Genomic DNA, 24,665 nt, shown 5'->3' with positions numbered 1-24,665 from the left:
CAAGTAAGTCAGAGCAAATGTTCTAGTGGAACGGTGAAGCCGATTTACTGAATAAATACAATTAATCAGGCTACTGGCCACTGTAAAATGTTAACAGTGTGCGCATGGCAGACAAATCTGTGAGCCCAGGACTAGGGATGGGTGGTGGGTACTTATCGGAATCCGGAAGCCCCCTTTCACAAGTGAACCCCCAGATCCTCCCCCCCCCCCCCATGTAAATTGGTAGGCGGATAGCCTCCTAAGAGGTGAAGCGTTTTGTCATTTTTTTTACCAGGGTAGTCGGGAAGAGGCACTTATCCCCATCAACATGGGGACAAGGTGATTTGGGGTGGGGGTCAGAGCCCCCCCTGCCCCAAAGCACCCAACCCCCCATGATGGGGGCATGTGGCCTGGAATGGTTCAGGAGGAGGGGGGTGCTCAACCCCCCCCCCCCCTTTCTTACCTGACAGGCTGTAGGCTCGGATAAGGGTCTGGTATGGAGTTTGGGGGGGACCCCACGCTGGTTTTTTTTTCCTCACATTTTGCTGGGTTTTTTTTACCTGTATTGTCGAGAGCCAACAATACATTACAGCCACGAGCAAGTTTAAATTACATTTTTTTCCTTTAGAAATGTCAGCATTGCTGCAGCAGGCTCCATACATCGTACAGATGCGCCACTGTAACAGGCACACTAAGGGGACCCCACCCCCAGGCACGGTATTTAAAGGAATTTTTCATTTTTATTGTTTCACTTTAAGCAACATTAAAAACACCGCTCCTTTAAAAAAAACGGAATTTTTGTAAAATCTTACCTGTAAAATTCCTTTCTCTGAGTCCTCCGACAGTCGCCGCCCTTCATATTCGTCACATATGGGGTATTAGACTTTGCTCCGAAGGAGTAGCTAGGCAACAGAATATGTTAACATTAAAGCTTTTAACATATCCCACCCTCAAGGGGTGGTCCCCTCAGTCAATACCCTCCTACTTCCTGCAACCATATCTCAGTTTTAGTGGAATAGTAGTAGAGTATACAACCAAACCCCAAAAGAGGGGCGGGGGCGGCGACTGTCGGAGGACTCAGAGAAAGGAATTTTACAGGTAAGATTTTACAAAAATTCAGTTTTCTCTTACGTCCTCCGACAGTCGCCGCCCTTCATATTCGTCACATATGGGGACGTCCCAAAGCAGTGCAAACATGAGGGGTGGGAAACGCATCCGCGCCGAAAGGCAACGCAGTCTCCGCATCAAAGAAAGGAACCTTACCAAAGGAAGGAAACCAGCCGGGCTACAGGAAAAACAAGTGCTCAACAGGAGCAACAACCCAGGAAAAGACAAAAAACCAGGGGATAAAAAACTTATCCCAACCGCCAGAGGTCCCCAACAAGGGACCCTAGGGAATTGTCGCACTAAGAACCTTGCGGCCAAAGGAAGCATCCGCCGATGCCTGAACATCTACTTTGTAGAATTTTGTGAAAGTGTGCACGGTCGACCAAGTCGCCGCCTTACACACCTGGGCTACAGAAGCCCCATGACGACAGGCCCAAGACGTACTCAGAGATCTAGTAGAGTGCGCCTTCACAGGCACAGGGGGAACCTTCCCCTGCAAAGCATAGGCCTGTTCAATGGTCTGCCTGATCCATTTGGCGATGGTAGAGGCCGACGCCGCCATGCCCTTCCGAGGACCCTCTGGAAGAACAAACAAGGAGTCCGTCTTTCGAAAAGACTGTCGATTTAAGGTAAACCCTTATCGCCCGAACAACATCCAAAGAATGTAATCGCACCTCCTTTGGATGATTAGGCTTCGCGCACAGCGAAGGCAAGACAATATCCTCATTAAGATGGAATTCCGAAACTCGCTTCGGAAGAAAAGGATTAGGTCGCAAGACCACCTTATCCAAATGAACAACCAGATACGGAGACTTGCAGGACAAAGCCGCCAGCTCCGACACTCTGCGAGCCGAAGTGATCGCAACCAAAAAGGCGACCTTTTTGGACAACATAGACAACGAGATCTCCCTGATCTGTTCAAAAGGAGCACGTTGTAACACAGATAGAACGAGATTCAAGTCCCAAGGGGGCAGAGGATCCCTCCTAGGAGGAACCAGATGCCGCACTCCCTGAACAAAAGTGCCAACCAAGGAGTTGGAAGCCACGGGACGTTGAAACAGAACGGCCAGCGCAGACACCTGACCCTTTATCGTAGCCAGCGCCAAACGCTGATCAACACCCGTTTGAAGGAAGGACAGCACTCGGGAAACCGAGTACGTGCGGGGTGAAAACCCCCTGGACTCACACCAGGCAAAATAGGCCTTCCAAGTACGGTAATAAACCTTCCCTGAGGAAGACTTCCTCGCGTTGATCAAGGTATGAACGACCTCTGGGGAGAGACCCTTCTCCTTCAGGACCTCGGTCTCAACAGCCAGGCCGTCAAAGCCAGCGACTGTAAAGCAGGATGTTATATCGGTCCTTGAGACAGGAGATCGTCTCGAAGAGGCAGACGCCACGGGGCGTCGACCGCCAGATTCACGAGGTCTGCTTACCAGGACCGGCGAGGCCAGTCCGGTGCCACAAGAATCACCATGCTGCGTTCCGAGTGTAACCTGCGAAGGAACCTGGACAGCAACTGAATCGGTGGAAACGCGTACATCAGCCTGTACTGATGCCACGGGGCCACTAACGCGTCCGACGCGTCTGCCCGAGGGTCGCGCGTCCTTGCCACGAACCTTCTCACCTTGTTGTTGAGACGAGGCGCGAACAGGTCCACATCTGGAAGACCCCACTTCGCGCACAACGTCTGGAAGACAGCCGGGTGGAGAGACCATTCCCCCTGATCCAGGGTCTGGCGACTCAGATAGTCCGCCTGCCAGTTCTCCACCCCCGGAATGTGAACCGCCGTTATCGCCGGGACATGAGTCTCGGCCCAAGACAGAATGTCGGCCACTTCTCGAGCCGCTCGGGCACTCCTGGTGCCCCCTTGGTGGTTGATGTAGGCCACCGCCGTGGCATTGTCCGTCTGCACCCGAACCGGGCAGCCCTGCAGCCGGTCCGTCCAGCGATGAAGACAGAGATTTATCGCACGCAATTCCAGAATGTTGATCGGAAGGGAGGACTCCCCCTCCGACCAAGTCCCCTGGGCGGACAGAATGCCCAGAACACCTCCCCAGCCCGACAGGCTGGCATCCGTGGTGATTACCGTCCACGAGATAGGACGAAACGACTTGCCCCCGGACACCACCGGGGACTGGAGCCACCACAGAAGGTCTCTTCTGGTGCGATGACTCAACGAGATTTGAAGATCCAGAGATTGAGGTCGCCCGTCCCACATGGACAGGATCTCCGCTTGGAGACCCCGCGTGTGAAACTGGGCGAAGGGAATCGCCTCGAAGGCCGAGACCATCAATCCCAGACATCTCATGCAGGTCCGCAGAGACGAGTGCGGAACGTCCCTGAGGGACCTGACTTCCTCCTGAAGAGTTCTGAGTTTGTCTTCCGGCAGGAAGACCTTCGCCTGCACCGAGTCCAGAATCATTCCCAGGTAGGGAAGACGAACCGACGGACTCAGCGTCGACTTTGGAAAATTTATCGTCCAACCAAACTCCTGCAGAGTTTGCATCGTGACAGACAGGTCCTTCTCCAGACCCTGGCTGGTCGCAGACCGAACCAGAATGTCGTCCAGATACCCCAGGACAGAAATGCCCTGGGCCCTCAACAATGCCAGAACCGGTGCAAGCACCTTGGTGAAGACCCGCGGAGCCGAGGCGAGACCAAAAGGCAACGCCACGAACTGGTAGTGATCCTCCGCAATGGCAAATCGAAGGTACCTCTGGTGACCCTCGAAAATGGGGATGTGAAGATACGCATCCTTCAAATCGATGGAGGCCATGAATTCCCCCGGAACCAAGGCAGCCACCACCGACCGCAGGGATTCCATGCGGAACTTGCGAACCCGCACAGAGCGGTTCAGAGCCTTCAAGTCCTGAATTGGACGAACCTTGCCCTCCTTTCTGGGCACGGTGAACAGATTGGAATAAAACCCCCGAAATCTGTCCCGATGAGGCACCGGAACTACCACTCCCTGAGCCCTCAGGTCCCGCACCGCCAGGTGCAGGTCCCGTAAACGCTCTGGAGACAGTTGAAGATTTGAGGGAAAAAATCTGCTCTCCGGCCGAGAGAGAAACTCGATCTTGTAACCAGATCGAACGATCTCCTGAACCCATCTGTCCCGCACGCGGGTCAGCCAGGGCTGAAGAAAACCGAGCAAGCGTCCCCCCACCCCAAAACTGGGTGAGGGCGCCCCTTCAGGCCGCACTGTTATGGGCTGCGGATCCGGATTGACCGGACTTCTGTTTACCAGACCAGGGCTTCTTCTGAGAGCCTTGACCTTTGAACGGTTTGCCCTTGTAGTGCGACCGAAAGGCACGAAAGGACCCCTGAGGGGGCCGAAAATTAGCATGCTTCTTCCCAGAAGCCCCCTTAGCCTTGGGGAAATGGGGCAAGAGAGTGCTCTTACCTCCGGTGATCCCCTTAATCAACACATCCAAGGACTCCCCAAAAAGGCGAGACCCATCATAAGGCAGATTGGCTAAGGTCTTACGTGAAGACTGGTCCACCGACCAACATTTCAACCAAACCAGGCGGCGAGACAACACCGCCACGCTGTGCACACGTGCAGCCAACGGAACTAGGTCCAAGTCCGCATCACACAGATACATGACACCCTGGTGGATTTGATCCACCATGTCCAGGGTCGCCGGCGAAGCCGAATCGGCCACTAGGACGCGCCTAAGCATCTGCGTCCAACTTGCGATCGCCTGGGCCGCCATGAGAGAAGCAAACAGAGCCTTAAGCATAGAACCCGTAACAGAATAAGTATGACGGGCAAGAGACTCCAATCTCCTATCCGTGGCATCACGGAACACAGGGGAATCCTCTGCAGGAATCGCAGTGGATTTGTTTAAAACCGCAATTGCGTGATCCACTGGGGGAGGCACACACCACCTTTCATCAGTGGAAGGCGAGAAAGGATAACGCAGCTTGAACCTACTAGGTACAGCAAAAGGTTTGCGCAGATTGCGCCATTGTTCCTTAACAGCGCGCTGAAAAACATCATTGCAGGGAAAAACCTGCGGCGTCCTGCGTTTTCTCTGCGTCCCATAAGCCGCCAAGGCAGCGGGGGGACACACTTCATCCTGCAAACGCAGCGTTTGCTTTATGGAAGCAATCAATTCATCCATGATTGCAAGCTCTTCAGGCGAGCCAGGAGAATTATCAACCCCTTCAACTTCAGCCTCCACCTCAGACCCCACTAGATCCAGGGAGGAGCGGGACCCCGATAAGGAGGCCCCCGCCATAACAGCCCCATCACCTTCACCCTCAGAATCAGAGGAAAGAGCAACTCTGGGTCTTTTAGTAGATTGAGCAGCCACCAGCATCTGCACCTGAGCAGCAAGGCCAGCCACAATAGAGGCTAAATCCCCCCCTGGGGGGGAAACAGCGGTCCCCTGGCTTTCCACCAAGGCGGTAGGAAATTTGCCCTCCTGAGAATCCATTGCCCCTATAACAAATGCCGGATAATAAAGGGTTAACTGCCCCTTTAACAAGCGCGGCGAGCGCAGCCCACCGCACCACACACAAGCACAATGAGACCCCCACAGGGACAATAAAACTGACACAGGCAATGGATAGGAAGGATATAACCTGAGGAGACCCTCGCCGCTGCTGCTGCCTCGATCGGTGTTCCTGGAGAAGAGGAAGTGATGCTGCCAGGGCGCTCTATGAAAGTCTATGGGAGGCTACAAGAAAATGGCCGCCATGCATGTAGAACATGCGGCCGGAGCGAGTGTAGGCAAAATGGCGCCGTTTGGCGCCGAAACCGCCGCTCCACAGTACAGTAAAACACACATGTCATCCATGTATAAAAACAACATGTGAGATCGCCGCAGCGATCGCTGTATAGTGCCCAAACATGCCACAAAACATGCCTCACAGCACACAGCTGCACACACTGACAAGGCTGACACACACAGTGTCACACAGCTCCCCCCCCCCCCCCCTTGCAGCCCACAGCATGCAGCCGAGAGATCGGGAGACAAACAGTGTGAATAGAGGCAGGTTACACAGTCCCAGACTGACACCCCCCCAGACAGACAGGTCCCCACATAGATACACTTACCTCACAATGGCGTGGGGGACCCGCACAGGCGAACAAGCCGCTGCACATGAGGCAGGGAAAAATGCATACAAGACGCACAGAATGGGGGTTAAGAAACTGCACAGCGTCCAGTGAGGTAGCCACCTCACCAATCATCCCTGCACCGAACAGGGATGGGTCGTTCACTGTGCCAGGAGCGTTACCTGGCTGAACGCTCGATGGCAGGCTGGGAAGCCACTGACCCACGACCTGCGACCAGGGGGATCAGCCCGAGACCCAGCCCGCATGATCCTCTTCATCCGAAGAACTAACTAACGCTGACAAAAAGAACAGCTAAGTAAAGGTAGAGAGAAAACTCAAACAAAAAAAATCAAAAAAGAAGAAAGAGTCTGGGGCACAAAGCCCCAGTACAGAGAGAGCCAGCCACTCCTGACAAGCTAGACATTAAAACTGAGATATGGTTGCAGGAAGTAGGAGGGTATTAACTGAGGGGACCACCCCTTGAGGGTGGGATATGTTAAAAGCTTTAATGTTAACATATTCTGTTGCCTAGCTACTCCTTCGGAGCAAAGTCTAATACCCCCATATGTGACGAATATGAAGGGCGGCGACTGTCGGAGGACGTAAGAGAAAAAAACTTTTTTTTTTGCATCGATACATGTCCCCCAGGGAAGTACCCGTGTCCCCATACAATTTTTATGGCAATAACTTGCATACAAGCCTTTAAAATGAGGACTTTTGATTTTTCATGTTCGTGTCCCATAGACTTTGATAGGGTTCGCATGTTCGCTAGAACTTTTTCCCTGTTCAAGATGTTCTGTTGCGAACTGAACAGGGGGGTGTTCAGCCCATCACTACCCAGGACTTATTTTCACAGTGCACTGTTGCAGCATTGCATGCACATACAGTATCTCACAGAAGTGAGTACACCCCTCACATTTTTGTAAATATATTATATCTTTTCATGTGACACTGAAGAAATTACACTTTGCTGTCCCCTCAAAATAACTCGCACAGCCATTATGGTCTAAACCGCTGGCAACAAAAGTGAGTACACCCCTAAGTGAAAATGTCCAAATTGGGCTCAATTAGCCATTTTCCCTCCCTGGTGTCACGTGACTCATTGGTGTTACAAGGTCTCAGGTGTGAATGGGAGCAGGTGTGTTAAATTTGGTGTTATTGCTCTCACTCTCTCATACTGGTCACTGGAAGATCAACATGGCACCTCAGGGCAAAGAACTCTCTGAGGATCTGAAAGAAATACTTGTTGCTCTACATGAAGATGGCCTAGGCTATAAGATTGGCAAGACCCTGACACTGAGCTGTAACACAGGGGCCAAGGCAATACAGCGGTTTAACAGGACCGGTTCCATTTAGAACAGGCCTCGCCATGGTCGAGCAAAGAAGTTGAGTGCACGTGCTCAGCATCATATCCAGAGGTTGCCTTTGTGAAATAGACGTATGAGTGCTGCCAGCGTTGCTGCAGAGGTTGAAGTGGTGGGGGGTCAGCCTGTCAGTGCTCAGACCACTCTGCACAGTGCACACTGCAATAAATTGTTCTGCATGGCTGTCATCCCAGATGGAAGCCTCTTCTAAAGATGATGCACAAGAAAGCCCGCAAACAGTTTGCTGAAGACAAGCAGACTAAGGACATGGATTACTGAAACCATGTCCTGTGGTCAGATGAGACCAAGATAAACTTACTTTGTTCAGATGATGTCAAGCGTGTGTGGCGGCAACCAGGTGAGGAGTACAAAGACAAGTGTGTCAATGGTCAAGAATGGTGGTGGGAGTGTCAGTGGTCTGGGGCTGCATGATTGCTGCCTGCACTGGGGAGCTACAGTTCATTAAAGGAACGATGAATCCAACATGTACGGTGACATACTGAAGCAGAGCATGATCCTCTGCCTTCAGAGAGTGGGTATTTCAACATAACGACCGAAAACACATCTCCAAGACGACCACTGCATTGCTAAAGAAGCTGAGGGTAAAGGTGATGGACTGGCCAAGCATGTGTCCAGACCTAAATCCTCAAATGGAAGATGGGAGGAGCACAAGGTCTCCAACATCCACCAGCTCCATGATCTAGCCATGGAGGAGTGGAAGACTATTCCAGTGGCAACCTGTGAAGCTCTGTGAACTCCATTCCCAAGAGGGTTAAGGCAGTGCTAGAAAATAATGGTGGCCACACATACAATTCGGACATTTTCACTTAGGGGTGTACTCACTTTTGTTGCCAGCGGTTTAGACATTAATGGCTGTGTGTTGAGGTATTTTGAGGGAACCGCAAATTTACACTGTTATACAAGCTGTACACTCACTACTTTACATTGTAGCAAAGTGTCATTTCTTCAGTGTTGTCACATGAAAAGATATAATAAAATATTTCCAAAAATGTGAGGGGTGTACTCACTTTTGTGAGATACTGTATCTAATAAAATCAAACCCAATGCCTTTACTGCCAGAAGTCAAACATATTAATTTGTATACTTGCTGCACTCATCTAACCATGAAATATCACAAGCATCCTACATCATAAGCTCTAAAAAAGCAGGGCCCTCGGATTCCTCCTGTTTTGAATTTTATTGTAACTGTACTGTATGCCCTCATGTTGTAAAGTGCTGTGCAAACTGTTGGCGCTATATAAAATCCTGTATTATAATAATAATAAAACTGAAAATTAGACAATGCATAGCTTACACAGAGGCTGCAGTTTGTGATCTCCGCTGACTACATGAGTGCAGCACAGCAAAAATAATACATGGCTACTGGCAGGAAAGACACAAACAGGCATATGAAGCAGATGCTTTCATTATAGACTAGGTTTGCTGTGACAGCACAAACTGTAATGTTTACACTCTCCTGGGCCTAAGATGACTTTTAAACTTTGATATCAAAAGGGAAGGAAATAGACAGAGGTAGGAGGTTATATTTTTAAACCGTAAATAACACCTCTGTATAGATTAAAAGAGAAGTTTAGGAATTCTTTTTTTTAGAAATCATACTTCCGTGCATCTGTCCCTCACCAGCTCTAAGGCTGAGAGCTAAGCGATCACTCAGTGCTCCGAGCGCTTAGAGAACAGGCGACAGTCAGTCACCGTCTCTCTGCTCCCTCTTCCACACACAAACTGGGCACTGGGCTATGGAAGGGGCGGGAGAGGCTGAACCAGGTGGCGATCCAGGCTCCTGGATGGATCATGACCATATGGTTGCGATCTTTCCCCAGCCTGGAAGGGCACTTCTAAATCAGCCGCTCCCGCCACCTCCAAAGCCCAGTGCTCCATTAAGTGCACGGGGAGGGGCAAGCAGAGAGACAGTGACTAACTCATCAGTTGTTACAATGCTTTGTCCTCCCACTCCTTAACATGTAAATTACATCAAGCAATTAACATGAAGGTGATAAAAACAGCACACCTACGGCAGCACCCTTAAAGCGGAGTTCCGGCCTCAAAACATTGGACCAGACTTCTGAGGTTGAGCATCCCCCCACACACACACCTGTACTCTATCAGAGTCCACCATCAAGTAGATATAGGAGGAGTCCTTTGTAGTGCATTAGCACATCCATCCCAGCAAGGAGTGTTGTCTCCAAGGGTTGGAGAGGCTGGATTCACCCCCTTTTTTATGGATAGTGTAGGACCCACTGATAATGGGGTACTTTGACGCAGTGGTGGGCTTGAGCACGATATGGCCATATGGTGGGACTAAACCCCCATTTTTATTTATGGATTGTCTCCATATTTAATAGTCATTTCTTTTGCATGGTTGCTCTATTCTTTTTTAATATACATGTTGCCTGGTCCATAGCTGCACCGGCTTTAGATATACATGTTCAGGGTTTGCTCCCCCAATTTTTTGCTTGTTTATTATGTATTCGGTCTGACCAGACTTCTTTTAAATATGCTATCCTCCTTTACCGAGTTGATTCCCTTTTCGGCAAGCGAGTAGTTAAATCCCACGGCTGGGATCAAGGGTGTCCAGGGATGCTGGCAATGGTACCTTGTGGTGAAGTAGACTGGACCGGAAGGCATCGACAGTGGTGGAGCCAGCGTGGAACGCGAATGCGCCAATACCGGAACGGATATCAGCAGGAGGATGATGCTGTGACTGGGCGGTGACGCGTTTCGAAACTTCCTGATTTTTTTTCAGACCTCAAGAAAAATAAACAGGAAGCTTGGAAGCACGTTCCTGCCCATCCGCGGAATCGAGTTACCTGCTGTCGTCAGTTCTGGTATTGGCACCATTTGCGTTCCACACTGGTTCAACCGCGCCCGACGCCTTCCCCTCCGGTCCAGGCTACTTCACCACCTTGCTACAAGATAACTTTGCAGCATCCCCGAGACACCCTTGATCCCAGCCGTGCGATTTACCTACATGCTTGTTTTTATCTACTCAAGTGTGAGCTTCCAATTTTACTGTGTCTTATTAACCGCTTGCCAACCGCCGCACGACTATTTACTGCGGCGGTCAACCCCTCACAGGCAGAGCGACGTAGTACTACGTCGCTAGCCTGCGAGGCTCTAGGGAGCGGGCTCGATCACGGACCCCCCCGCGCGCGAGTGACCGGCGGACATCGTCGGTTACACCGGGAGAAAGGCAGGCGGCTAATGTAAACAAAGCCGCCTGTCAATCTCCCCTGTGTAAGAATGGAGATCATACGGTTCTGCTATTTAGGACCATTGATCTCTGTTCTTACACATCAAGCCACATCCAATCACAGTAAGAAACACGCCCCTAGGGACACACTTAACCCCTCCCTCTCAAATAAAGTTAACCCCTTCCCTGCCAGTGTCATTTTTACAGTAACAGTTCATATGTATAGCACTGATTACTGTAGTAATGTCACTGGTAACCCCAAAAGTGTCAAAAATGTCAGTCAAGGGTCCGATCTGGCCGCTGCAATGTCGCAGTCCTGAGAAAAAAAAAAAAACAAAATGACAAAAATCTCTTTTGTAACCAGTAAAAATACGCTTTTTGCGATTTTTTTTACCAAACATGTGGCATAAAACATATTGGCCTAAAATGTCAAAAAAATTTGATTTTTACTTTTTTTTTTTTGGGGGGGAATTTCATATAAAAAAAAAAATGTGAAAAATTTTATTTTTGCAAAATTGACGTTTTTTTTTTTTTTGTTTATAGCGCATGATCAAAAAAAAAAAAAAAAAAAAAAAAAAAAAATCACACAGTTGATCAAATACCACCAAAAGAAAGCTCTGTTTGTGGGAAAAAAAGGACGTCAAATTTGTTTAGGTACAGCGTCACACGACCGTGCAATTGTCCGTTAAAATCATGCAATGCCGAATCGCAAAATAGGCCCTGGTCAGGAAGGGGGTAAAATCTTCCGGGGCTTAAGTGGTTAAACCCATTATCCAACTATTGCACATAGTCTGGCCCCCAACCGTTTTCCATCAGAAACCAATCAGCTTTCAGGCTTTTTTGTCAAACCTTCATTGAACAAGCTGAAGTTAGAAGCTGATTGGCTACCATGCAGAGCTACATCAGATTTTGCACTCTCCAGTTTTAGTAAATCAGCCCCAATGACGGATGGAATATCGTGTTTTATGGGGGCAGCTGCAATAACGTCATTAGAAGAAAGGAAGGAGAACTGGAAGATACTGGGTCCATTCTGTCCTTGCTGATCGAGAACAAAGGGGCCAGTTCTGGGTCATGTACAACAAACCTTCGTTCACTCAAATGTCAATTTGAGTTCTAGTACTTTTCTTCAACCCCTTCATGAATGGGCTAAAACAAATCCAAAAATCGGCTGAACATATTTTTGCAGCTCTTACATGTATTAGTAAAAATGTACGTATCAATCTTTTTTTTTTTGGGCCAATTTGGGCTTTTTTTGGTGGTATCTCCTTATTCATTTTTTTATTCTCAAAAGGAAAAAAGTGCTACAAAAATAGTTTAAAGATACTATATATAAAATGTAGATGTACATTTCTTACTATTACCAGAACATAAAACCAAAAGAACAATCCAAAATAAAATTCCCTTATTGCAACTAATACTCTTATTCCCGACAATCAAAGATACCAAAGATTGCTCGCTCTAGACTTATAATGGTAGTCCTGAGGATCTCGTAGAGACGGGGGGGTGCTCCCTCACCATCCCGATAAAGGTCTTGGTATCGGGGGGGGGGGGGGGGGGGAAAGCACCATCTCATTTCCTCCAACTTGCTTGGTATTGTTGACCAAAATAGTTTTGTTGATTTCCTGGCATTGGGCTCCATTCACAAATACAGATTGCATGCAGTATTTAGGCGGTTTCCCAAATACCATATGTGATCTTGAAAATGTCTGGAGAATCTGGAAGATCCCCCGGGCAGACCGATTGTGTCAGGGAACGGCAATATCACTGAGGCAATCAGTCAAGTGATTGACGCATACCTCAAGCCGCATGTCCAAAATCTGTCATCCTACACAAAGGACACCATCCACCTTTTACAAATCTTGGAAGGGATGGAGGTCCCCGTCAACGCACATCTCCTAACCGTGGACGTTGAATCACTGTATAACAATATACAGCACAATAAGGGATTAACCGCAGTCCAACATGTTCTTCACCAAGAAAGTCTCCGAGATATACCATTTAATAATTTCATAATTAAAATGCTGGAATACATACTTACCCACAACTACTTTTCTTTTGACGGTTCGTACTATTTACAGATATGTGGCGTTGCGATGGGGACAAGTTGTGCCCCATCGTACGCAAATCTCTATTTGGGCGTATGGGAGCAGGAGTTTTTGGCATCCGAAGACAACGCACATCTCTGCAAATACATATTATTGTGGCAGAGATACATAGATGACCTGTTCATCGTTTGGAACGGCCCTGAAATCCTGATCCAGGAATGCATAGGCAAGATGAATAATAACACCTACAATTTATATTTCACAAGTTCACACAGCATGAAAGAGGTAACCTTTTTGGACACCACCATAATGAAACATTCAACTGGTAAACTTCACACCAAACTCTACAGAAAAACAACAGCCGGTAACACTATACTGCATGCGGACAGCTTTCATCCAACATCCCTCAAACAATCCATGCCCTACAGCCAGTTCCTACGCATTAAGCGAAACCGCTCAAATTATCAAGATTTTCAAAGAGACGCAGACGCCCTCACGACACGTCTATTAGAGAGAGGCTACACAAAATCTTGCCTTAAACGGGCATTTAATCGAGTCAGGACACTGGACCGACAGGACCTACTGTATAAACCCCAAAACCAACGCCAACCACAGAGTGCAGATAAGACAAGGGTAATCCTTACCTTTTCAAATCAACACCAACAAGTAAGAAGGATACTTGAGAAGAACTGGTCTATATGGACAGAAGATGACCTGCTTAAAACCTTGGTGTCACCTAAACCACTTATAACCTACAGAAAAGCAGGTTCTATCCACAATTCACTTGTACATAGTGAATTTAAAGAGTGCTATAACAAAGACCCTTGTAAACAAAAAGGTACCTACCCTTGTGGTAGCTGCATGCAATGTCAAGTGATCCCCAGAAGTACTTCGAAAATACTCCCCAATGGGGAAATCTTTGAGCCTAGGCACTTCGCAAACTGCCGAACCCGAGGGGTTGTGTACATGATGAACTGCCAGTGCGGAGCCTTTTACATAGGCAAAACAAGGCAAGAGTTTGGCCGTCGTGTCAACAAACACGTTCAAACCATGTCCATGGGTAATTTTCATCTCCCCTTGGGGAGACATATGACCCAAACGCATGGCAACAAAATGCCAAAAATCACTTTTTCTGTATTAGACAGAGTCCATATCCCCCCTCGTGGGGGAGATTGGAACAAAATCTTACTGCAGCGTGAAATGCGTTGGATCAAACGCCTACAAGCCACCTCTTTTGCTGGACTCAATGAAAATGAGAGTTATCGTGCATTCCTGGAGGGTTTTTCATCGGGCAAAACCGACTGAACCATAAAACCCTCAAAACCCCTTCCCCCATTTTTCCGATCCTCCCATTAATCTGGGTTCACTTCTATTTCTCTATTCTTTTATTTTCATTTATCCATTTTTTCGGTATTTGCACACCTTGCGAGCCATTTCTGTCCTGGGGTTTAACATCCATCCCCATACTGTCCCGCATCATGGTTCCCCCATTGTGTTTAGTGTCCGATTGCTCTACTATTTAGGAGGACCATCCTTCATATACTTGATTACTTTGTCTTGTTGATCACATTTAAATAACAGTAAATAAGTTTCACATATGCAATAATGTAAATGATTTAATGTGATTGTGTCCAGTTTTCCAGGAATCCTTAGACCTGTCCTTTGTGTGTGTGTGTGTGGGGGGGGGGGGGGGGATTATGCGCCCACATGCCCGCCCAGTTTCTTGTACCCAGCACGGAAAGCCCCCTATGTGGGGGCTTCACTAGGAGCCAATCTTACATCAAGTGCTCTTGTAGCCACCCAGCGCAATGCTGGGAAACACTGGCTCCAATACCCGTGTCGGCGGCTTCCAAGTATGCACAGCCGCGTCACGGCACTGACAGGCTGCGCACGCAACCTCCCGGCTCGCACACACTATGTGCGGCCGCAGTACGTGACGCTCAATATCGGCGTCGCTCAGCGCGGTATCGCGCATGCGCGACCCGCATACAAGGACGCCGGGGATCCAGAGGATCTCACTCCGTTCAACCCAGCGTGGAGTGAACATCCGGCAACAAGCGGTCTACACCTCTCCAAGACACCCCAGCCTCCACCATCCTATGGGACCTTTACATACATTCCTTCACCTTGTAAATCCATGCATATATTTTTCAATAGACACGGACTCAAGGACAGTATTTCCCTGGATGTGGGTTTGTCTTATCTCCGACCTAGGAATTCCTTCTTTTTGGGGACTCCAAGAAGTTTAAAAGTAAGCAACTTAAACTTTACATGTATATATTGGGAATAATATGATCCCTTATAAATACAAAACCAATCCTCTTAATATAGGGTCATTAATCCTTGCCATTGGGACCACTGGAGGATCACAAGTGTCTCACCTCCTCTTGAACACGTGAGTGTCACTCCACACCAACCCAATCTTTTACATATTTTACCAGTCCCCCACCATGTATAAATTTGTCCATTCCCCAGGGTAACCGGGTGCTTTTGGCCACACACAGGGGTTTGGGGTTCCTCTACACCCCAGGTTCTCATCCATCCATCCCAAAGAGGTGCCACATATAAACCTGAGGTAATCAGACTTTTTTCACCTATTCCCATAGGGTAGTGGGCAATAAACTGCCTGCCCTAAACATTCTACCATCTCTCTAGACCCAACACGCCCAGGATCCAGTAACAAGTTTCTTGGGGGGACTGGACCTAAGAACCCTCCCACCTCTCCACGGGGACAACCATTCCTGAAAACTAGGTACACAACCAGAAAAAACGATGTTACTTTGTTTTTTTGATATAACTTTTGCACTATAAGTCACTAATTGTGTGTGTTTATTCACTTTTCACTTTATAGAATATGGTGGTGATTTTTCCTTGATAAAGGCTATAAATGCCGAAACGCGTCGGAACCCCAGTTCTACAACCGGGAGTCACCACTTCAATTCGATAAGCAAAATGGTTTCTAGTTGATTGTAAAAACCTGTACATGAATTACCAATACAATTTATTTTCTTCTTTTTTTGTTTTGCTTCATTTATGTGGAAATATTTTTAATAAAACTGATACAAACTACTATTGCCTACAAAATCCCACTTTCTTTTGTCTTTTGGCCTGAGGAACCAAACCCCCCTTTTCCAATTTACCATAGGGATGATGGCAACACAATCTTATACTTTTTATATCTCTAAAACCCCACCCCAATCTTGAAAATGTCAACTCACTATTGTTTTATGTGGTGATATTTACTGCATAAAACAAATACCACATGGTAAATACCAAAGGAGCCAAATCACAAAAGGGGGGAAAAAAAAGGGCAGCCATTAAAAAGAATAGAAGTTTGGTGAGGTCACAAGGGGCAGGGCCAACTGGGGATGTCACTGGGTAGCCCCACCCCTTCGTTTATTTAGCGGCGGGAGGCGGTCAGATGGCGGGAGTCCGTTTCTCTCCAGGTCAGCAGTGGCGGGCATCATGACTGACCATGGATCTACACTGCGGGACATTTTTTTTTTTTGTGTTTTGTTTTTTTAAATAAAAGGACTTGTCAAAAATGGACCCATACCCATTCACACACGGGGGGGGGGGGGTGTAATCTGAGGGCCTCCTTGTTAAAAAGGGGCTTCTAGATTTAGATAAGCTCTCTGCCCCCCCCCCACAACCACCAGATCCCCCACCTCCCAAAAGTAGCCCCCATGTTGGGGGCATGTGGCCTGGTATGGTTCAGGAGGGGGGGGCACCCTCCCTCTCCACCCGTACCCCCCCACCCTCTCTTCCTGCCCTGCCAGGCTAAATGCTCGGATAAGGGTCTGCTAAGGATTTTGGCAGTTAAGCTTTCTTCTTAACTCTACTGCCGGCAATTTTTTTTTTCCATTCAGTTGTCGCTCCTTAAGCAGATATTTAAGGACGCAGGTTTACCAACAACTGCAGTAAATTACCGCATGACTTCATAAAAGTAGCGCATGCTGTATTTTAGTAGTGTTTTTATTGTGAAAGGTTTAAAAAGCACAGTGCTGTATCTTACCACATACTCTGATGCGGTAGGATACTGCTTTGTAAATGGAGCCCAAAATTTCCTGGTAGAGTGGTAACTGTACATATGAGCAGAAACCATGTCTAAATGCGCAACAAAACACGCATTTCAATGCACTATTGGAGGAAACATAAAAAAAATGCATCAATCTGCCCAATTTGAGTTACAAAAGTAGTTCCAAAACTTTGAGCCTCAGGCGTTTTGAAGTAGAGTTTTCGTTTTTTTTTTGAGTTTTGGAGCTTCAGAGCCGGTTCACATATATGCAATGACAGACATCGCATGTGATTCGGAGCGCACTGCTTTGCAAATCACATGAGAGGTCTGTGCGATGCAAATTCACCCATACAGATTGTATGGCTGAATTTGCATCGCATTTGGGTCAAAGTCACACAGGACCCTTATTTGGGTCTGCACCAGAATCAGATTGCATGGGTGTTCACACCTATGTGATCCAATTTATGTCTGAACTGACAGTTCGCACTGCAATATGCAAAATGATCTGGGGGGTGTCGTTAACATTGTATTGACACCCCCAGCGATTCGCATGCAATGCGAGAATCCAAAGTGGATTTGCAGGGTTCCCGCGGTGTGAAACCGGTTTCAAGCTTTGCAAAACGAAATGCTCAGATGTGAATGGGTCCTAAGGTCATTCAACATGGAAATTCATCATTATCTATGAAAATGATTCAGGAAAAAAACAAAAATCAGTAGATATGGTGTATACTTGGTTATCACTAAACAAAAAAAAAAAAGAAAAAAAGAAGTGCCACAGAAAGAACAATTACATCTTTACAGAATGGATAAGAATGGCCTCCATTGAATCAGCACCCACACTCTGCATCCTGCCATTCTCCCTGTGTATAATCTGATAACAAAGGACAGGACGCTCATTGTAGTTTTCCCAGCTGTAACTACCAAGGTTAGCATATTTCTTTTGTATAAAACATTACCATAGAACCTCTAGGAAACGTTTTCAAAGATTTTTGGCACAAAAAAAGCTAAAAAAAAAGTCTGTTCACTCTTATCCCCCCCCCCCCTACCTCTCCCAACACAGGAGCTCTCTTCCCCCCCAGACCCCCTCCAAACTCAGGGAGCCCTCTTCCCCCCTCCCACACACACCACCCACTGCGGGGAGCTCTCTTTCCCCCCTCCTAACACCACCCACTGCGGGGAGCTCTCTTTCCCCCCTCCTAACACCGCCCACCGCGGGGAGCTCTCTTTCCCCCCTCCTAACACCGCCCACCGCGGGGAGCTCTCTTCCCCCCCTCCTAAAAGGGGTTAAACAGGGTCGATCAAAGGGCTGTGCCTAGCCAGTGTTTGCGTTTAATATGTGTGCTGTTTTTACTAGGGGAAGAGATGGATTCTAGTCCCTACTTTGCAGAAATACAGAATCTATCCATTCCTCCCATCAGAATGGAATTCTGCCTTGCTTATATAGAAAGAGTCTCTGCCCAATGAGCAGTGGGAGCCGGCAGACATTTAATGCCTGGCACCCACAGATCGGCTTCTGCTGTAAATATTCACAACAGAGCTGGTGTGCCCCTTGCAGGCAGAAATGCCAAATCAGATTATAATATATATATATATATATATATATATATATATATATATATATATACACATATACATACACACACACACACACACACATATCTCTGTGTGTATGTATAGTTACATAGTAGTTGAGGTTGAATAAAGACAATAGTCCATCCGGTTCAACCTGTGTAGGTGTGTGTGGCCGTAATCATCTCTCATACCCCTGAATGTTCTGATTCTTGAGATGTATGTCCAAGAGTCTTTTGAAAGCCACCATACTACCCGCAGAAACCACCTCTTGTGGTAGAGAATTCCACAGTTTTGTTGCCTGAGGTTAAAACGCTTTTCCTCTAATCGCATTGTATGTCCTCGCGTCCTCATGCAATCCTTGCGACTGAATAGCTTTTTTTCTATGCTGAGATCTCCATTGAGGTATTTGTAAAATGCTATCATGTCCCCTCTCAGCGTCTCTTCTCCAGGGAGAATAAATCAAGCGATTGTAGATGCTCTTCATAATTAAGGTCCTCCAATCCCCTAATTCGTTTAGTTGCCCTTCTCTGGACTCTCTCCAGCTCCAACACATCCCTCCTGAGGACTGGCGACCAGAACTGAACAGAATACTCCAGATGCGGTCGGACCAGAGTTTTATAAAGTGGAAGGATTATAGTTTTAACTCTGGAATACATCCCTTTCTTTATGCATGCTAATATTCTGTTGGCTTTGGCAGCTGCCGCTTGACATTTGCTTGCTATTGCTTAGTCTATCCTCTACCAAGACTCCCATATCTTTCTCCATTTTTGATTCCCCCCCCAAAGGTTCACCTCCTAAAGTGTATGTATGTATGTATGTATGTATGTATGTATGTATGATCTGGTGCACAGCTGTGGTCCCTTAGAACTGCTATAGGGCGGTCAGCAATTGGTAATATACGAGTACTGTACCTTTGAAAGATAAGCCATGCAAGAGTAACTATAATTAATATTAAAAAATAAAAATCAAACCTCAGATGAAGCACAGTCCCTTTTACAAGCTCTACAGATATCAACTAGAGATCCAAGAAGAACCACTAGTGACAGGATTGCCAATGTCCTGGGGTCTCAAGACCTCATGCACAGGATCTTACTGCAAGCCAAATCCTGAGGACTTGTCCGTACTGCATCTGAATGGAGACGTGTGCAGTCTGAGCTTTCTCCTCCAAGTACACATTTATTATATTTACATTTCCCTGAACAATTCATTTATATGGAGGAAGTAAAGTTGTAGAATATCATCAATCTTCCTTCATTCACAAGGACAGAAAGCCAAGGTCATGCTGTGCCCGTGCCATCATGTACACAATCCTTTACTCAATGTAAGGAAAAACCCCCAATAAAGTGTGATCCAACTCTCTCCTGTGGAGAATAAGATATTCCCCGGATCTACAATCCCTGATCTTAAAGTATAACTAAGAGCAAAACTTTTTTTTTTTTTTAGTTTGCGACAGAGGGGAGAAGGATTTAAAAGCTTGTCAGTTTTTATTGCTGTCAGTGCCCTCATTAGGCTCGATTCACACCTATTCATGTTGCTTTGAGCGTTTCTGCACTGCGTTACATGTTTTTTTTTAACACAAATTGCATTTTTTTGTTTGTTGTTTTTTTTTTTTGGGGGGGGGGGGGGGATTGTTGTTGGGCAGATTTAAAAAAGCAAAATGCAAATCACGGTAAAAACGCACTACATGCTTTTCTGCAGCTTCCCAAATAAAGTGTTTCGAACCAAAAAAGAATAGAAGCACCATTTTGCGTAAGAAAAAACAAAAAGTCCCTGACCCTTTCTAAAAACGCAGAGGCACAAAAAATGCATTGATGTGAACGTGTTCCATATGTCCTGCACTTATGCAAAAAGCAAAATAAAAAAACACATGGGTGTGAATGGAGCCTCAAGGAGACTCGCCCTCTCTATTTGTCCTGTTTATCATTATTATTGAAAGGAAAAGAAAAATGCCAAATTTTGGGTTGTAATGAAGGGGAAATCTTCCAATGGGGGGACACTAGTTCTGATGACCTGGGTGTCCCCAAGGAAGTCCCTTAATTTGCAGGGATTTACCCTCATTTCCCGTTTGACAGAAAGTGAAGGGAAATATCTGCAATGGTATACAGATAGCGGAAAATAAATAAATCAGATGTGGGTTATAACCCTTAGGCCCCTTTCACACTTGCGGATTTGTCCGTTTTTCAGGTGGAGCTGAACAGATGCCCCATGCATCTCTATGGGGCAGCGGATGTCAGCGGAGATATGTCCGCTGACATCCAATCCGATCCTGTCCGTCAAATCCGGACTGATGGAAACCCTATTTTCCATCCGTCTGGTGGATCGGATGAGAACGGACAAACGGTCCCTTCTCATCCGATTCCCCCATAGAGGAGAGCGGGGATCTGACACCTCTGTGTGTGGAGACAGAGCTGCCATCCGCCTGCCCAGCGGGGATTGGCAAATCGATCCCCCACTGAGCAGAAAACGGAACGGACATGTGTGAGAGGGGCCTTACATAGGGAGGTTGAAAAAAAAAAAAAAAAAAAAAACAATCCATCCAGTTCAACCTATGATGTGTGTGTTTGCTGTTAACCATACATTGTATAAGCTCTAACGAGCAGGGTCCTCTAATTCCTCCTGTATTGAACCGTATTGCCTTCCCTCAGCGCTGCACAAACTGTTGGCGCTATATAAATCCTGTATAATAATAATTGTATACCCCTGTATGTTGTGGTCCTTAAGGTGCCCATCTAATCGTTTTTTGAAACTATCAATGCTCCCTGCTGATACCACTGCTTGTGGAAGAGAATTCCACATCCTTACTGCTCTGACAGTAAAGAACCCTTTACGCAGTTTAAGGTTAAACTGCTTACTAAAAAGTTTTGCCCACAGTCCTACTTTAAATGTTAGCATCCAGTTATATTGTGTGTATCTAGAAATGCATCTTTTAAACACTTTACTGATCTGGCTAACACAGATTCCTGATCACGCCATACATGCGCGGTGGGGTGCTCTGTGTACTAATGGATCATGTATACATTGTTACGCTGCATGAAATGTCCTTCTGTCATACTTTTAATTAAGTTAAAAGAAAGGAAGCGGTCTGATCCATGTGTAACATGCATTACACGGAGCACACACACCAGGCGATGGGGGGGTGCAGGGGATTTGGCGATGGGGGGGTGCAGGGGATTTGGCGATGGGGGGGTTGGCAGGGGATTTGGCGATGGGGGGGTTGGCAGGGGATTTGGCGATGGGGGGGTTGGCAGGGAATTGGCGATGGGGGGGGGGTTGGCAGGGGATTTGGCGATGGGGGGGGGTTGGCAGGGGATTTGGCGATGGGGGGGGGGGTTGGCAGGGGATTTGGCGATGGGGGGGGTTGGCAGGGGATTTGGCGATGGGGGGGGGTTGGCAGGGGATTTGGCGATGGGGGGGGTTGGCAGGGGATTTGGCGATGGGGGGGAGTTGGCAGGGGATTTGGCGATGGGGGGGGGGTTGGCAGGGGATTTGGCGATGGGGGGTTGGCAGGGGATTTGGCGATGGGAGGGGGTGCAGGAGATTTGGCGATGGGAGGGGGTGCAGGGGATTTGGCGATGGGAGGGGGTTGGCAGGGGATTTGGCGATGGGGGGGGGGGTTGGCAGGGGATTTGGCGATGGGGGGGGCTGGCAGGGGATTTGGCGATGGGGGGGGGGGGGTTGGCAGGGGATTTGGCGATGGGGGGTGCAGGGGATTTGGCGATGGGGGGTTGGCAGGGGATTTGGCGATGGGGGGGGTTGGCAGGGGATTTGGCGATGGGGGGGTTGGCAGGGGATTTGGCGATGGGGGGGTTGGCAGGGGATTTGGCGATGGGGGGGTTGGCAGGGGATTTGGCGATGGGGGGGTTGGCAGGGGATTTGGCGATGGCGGGGTTGGCAGGGGATTTGGCGATGGCGGGGTTGGCAGGGGATTTGGCGATGGCGGGGTTGGCAGGGGATTCGGCGATGGGGGGGTTGGCAGGGGATTCGGCGATGGGGGGGTTGGCAGGGGATTTGGCGGTGGGGATGTAGGTGATTTGTGTGGATTTTGGATGCAGTACACTAAACAAGAAAAGTCCTACAAGCTGCATGTTAAGGGACATTCATCATAAAGTACATTGTATAGAGATTATACCAGCGTCACACCCCAATATACAGAGGGGGGGGGCAGCTGTGGGAACCCCTCCTGGTACGTCCAGTGATGGCTGCTCCGCATGTCTCTGCACAGGGCAGTGGATAGTGACCCATACTGTGTACTGTACATCACAAGGTAGGTGACAACACTCAGAGGTGTCACCCGATACCGGAAGTGTGTGTCCAGCAATCTCCAGGCATTATACAGTGATCTCTTCTATAGAGGAGGGCTCAGCACTTCCAGGGTGAAGGAGATTTGGGGGGGGGGGGGGGGGGGACACGTGCACGGTGCAGATATGAGCGGAGATTGTACTGCACACCTACCTGCTCCATGGAGGTCTCGGTAGGTAGGGAGTCCTCCTGTAGCCGCTCCTCCCCATGGCTCTCCCTCGTACACCGCAGATCTCCACCGGTCTCCGCCATGTCCGCCCTGCACGCCTCTCACCGGCTATCCGATCAGCTACGGAGGCCCGGCGGGGTATGAAAGGGTCAGACCGCGAACTCCGAGCCCCGCCCACCTGTCACTAGTACTACACAGAGAGCGCTTCCTCATTGGAGGATAGACTGAGCCACACAAGCCCCTCCTCCTATGTGACAGACAGCCAGCCTTCTCATTAGTATTCGTTTCTTCACAGCACATACACATACAACATCATTGTACAACAAACACCAACAGACCCTGTCATTGTACAACACACACCAAGAGATCCTGTCATTGTACAACACACACCAAGAGATCCTGTCATTGTACAACACACACCAAGAGATCCTGTCATTGTACAACAAACACCAAGAGATCCTGTCATTGTACAACACACACCAAGAGATCCTGTCATTGTACAACAAACACCAAGAGATCCTGTCATTGTACAACACACACCAAGAGATCCTGTCATTGTACAACTCACACCAACAGACCCTGTCATTGTACAACACACACCAAGAGATCCTGTCATTGTACAACACACACCCAGAGATCCTGTCATTGTACAACACACACCAAGAGATCCTGTCATTGTACAACACACACCAAGAGATCCTGTCATTGTATAACACACACCCAGAGATCCTGTCATTGTACAACTCACACAAAGAGACCCTGTCATTGTACAACACACACCCAAAGATCCTGTCATTGTACAACACACACCAAGAGACCCTGTCACTGTAAAACACACACAAATGACCCTGTCATTGTACAACACACACCCAGAGATCCTGTCATTGCACAACACACACCAAGAGACCCTGTCACTATACAACACACACCAAGAGATCCTGTCATTGTACAACTCACACCAAGAGATCCTGTCATTGCACAACACACACCAAGAGATCCTGTCATTGTACAACACACACCAAGAGATCCTGTCATTGTACAACAAACACCAAGAGATCCTGTCATTGTACAACAAACACCAAGAGATCCTGTCATTGTACAACACACACCAAGAGATCCTGTCATTGTACAACACACACCAAGAGATCCTGTCATTGTACAACACACACCAAGATATCCTGTCATTGTACAACACACACCAAGAGACCCTGTCATTGTACAACACACACCAAAAGACCCTGTCACTATACAACACACACCAAGAGATCCTGTCATTGTACAACTCACACCCAGAGATCCTGTCATTGTACAACACACACCAAGAGATCATGTCATTGTACAACACACACCCAGAGATCCTGTCATTGCACAACACACACCAAGAGACCCTGTCACTATACAACACACACCAAGAGATCCTGTCATTGTACAACTCACACCAAGAGATCCTGTCATTGCACAACACACACCAAGAGATCCTGTCATTGTACAACACACACCAAGAGATCCTGTCATTGTACAACAAACACCAAGAGATCCTGTCATTGTACAACAAACACCAAGAGATCCTGTCATTGTACAACACACACCAAGAGATCCTGTCATTGTACAACACACACCAAGAGATCCTGTCATTGTACAACACACACCAAGATATCCTATCATTGTACAACACACACCAAGAGATCCTGTCATTGTACAACACACTCCAAGAGACCTGGTCATTGTACAACACACACCAAGAGATCCTGTCATTGTACAACACACACCAAGAGATCCTGTCATTGTACAACACACACCAAGAGATCCTGTCATTGTACAACACACACCAAGAGA

General features: G+C 47.7%; 1 protein-coding gene across 1 annotated transcript in view; it reads right to left on the bottom strand.

Moving 5' to 3' along the window:
• LOC309569489 (protein farnesyltransferase subunit beta-like) overlaps positions 1–22,992 on the bottom strand; it is a 65,068-nt gene extending 42,076 nt beyond the window's left edge. The window contains exon 1 of the mRNA XM_082275340.1: positions 22,814–22,992. Within this exon, the coding sequence (XP_082131466.1) occupies positions 22,814–22,912 (99 nt within the window). The 5' untranslated portion in view covers positions 22,913–22,992. The remainder of the gene's footprint in view (positions 1–22,813) is intronic.
• Between the last annotated feature and the right edge of the window lie 1,673 nt (positions 22,993–24,665).

The sequence above is a fragment of the Pelophylax lessonae genome, assembly GCF_965119305.1.
Source record: "Pelophylax lessonae genome assembly, chromosome: 13".
NCBI classification, from domain to species: domain Eukaryota; kingdom Metazoa; phylum Chordata; class Amphibia; order Anura; family Ranidae; genus Pelophylax; species Pelophylax lessonae.
The sequence above is the reverse complement of the archived record's forward strand: the minus strand, read 5'-3'. Positions and strand labels throughout refer to the sequence as shown.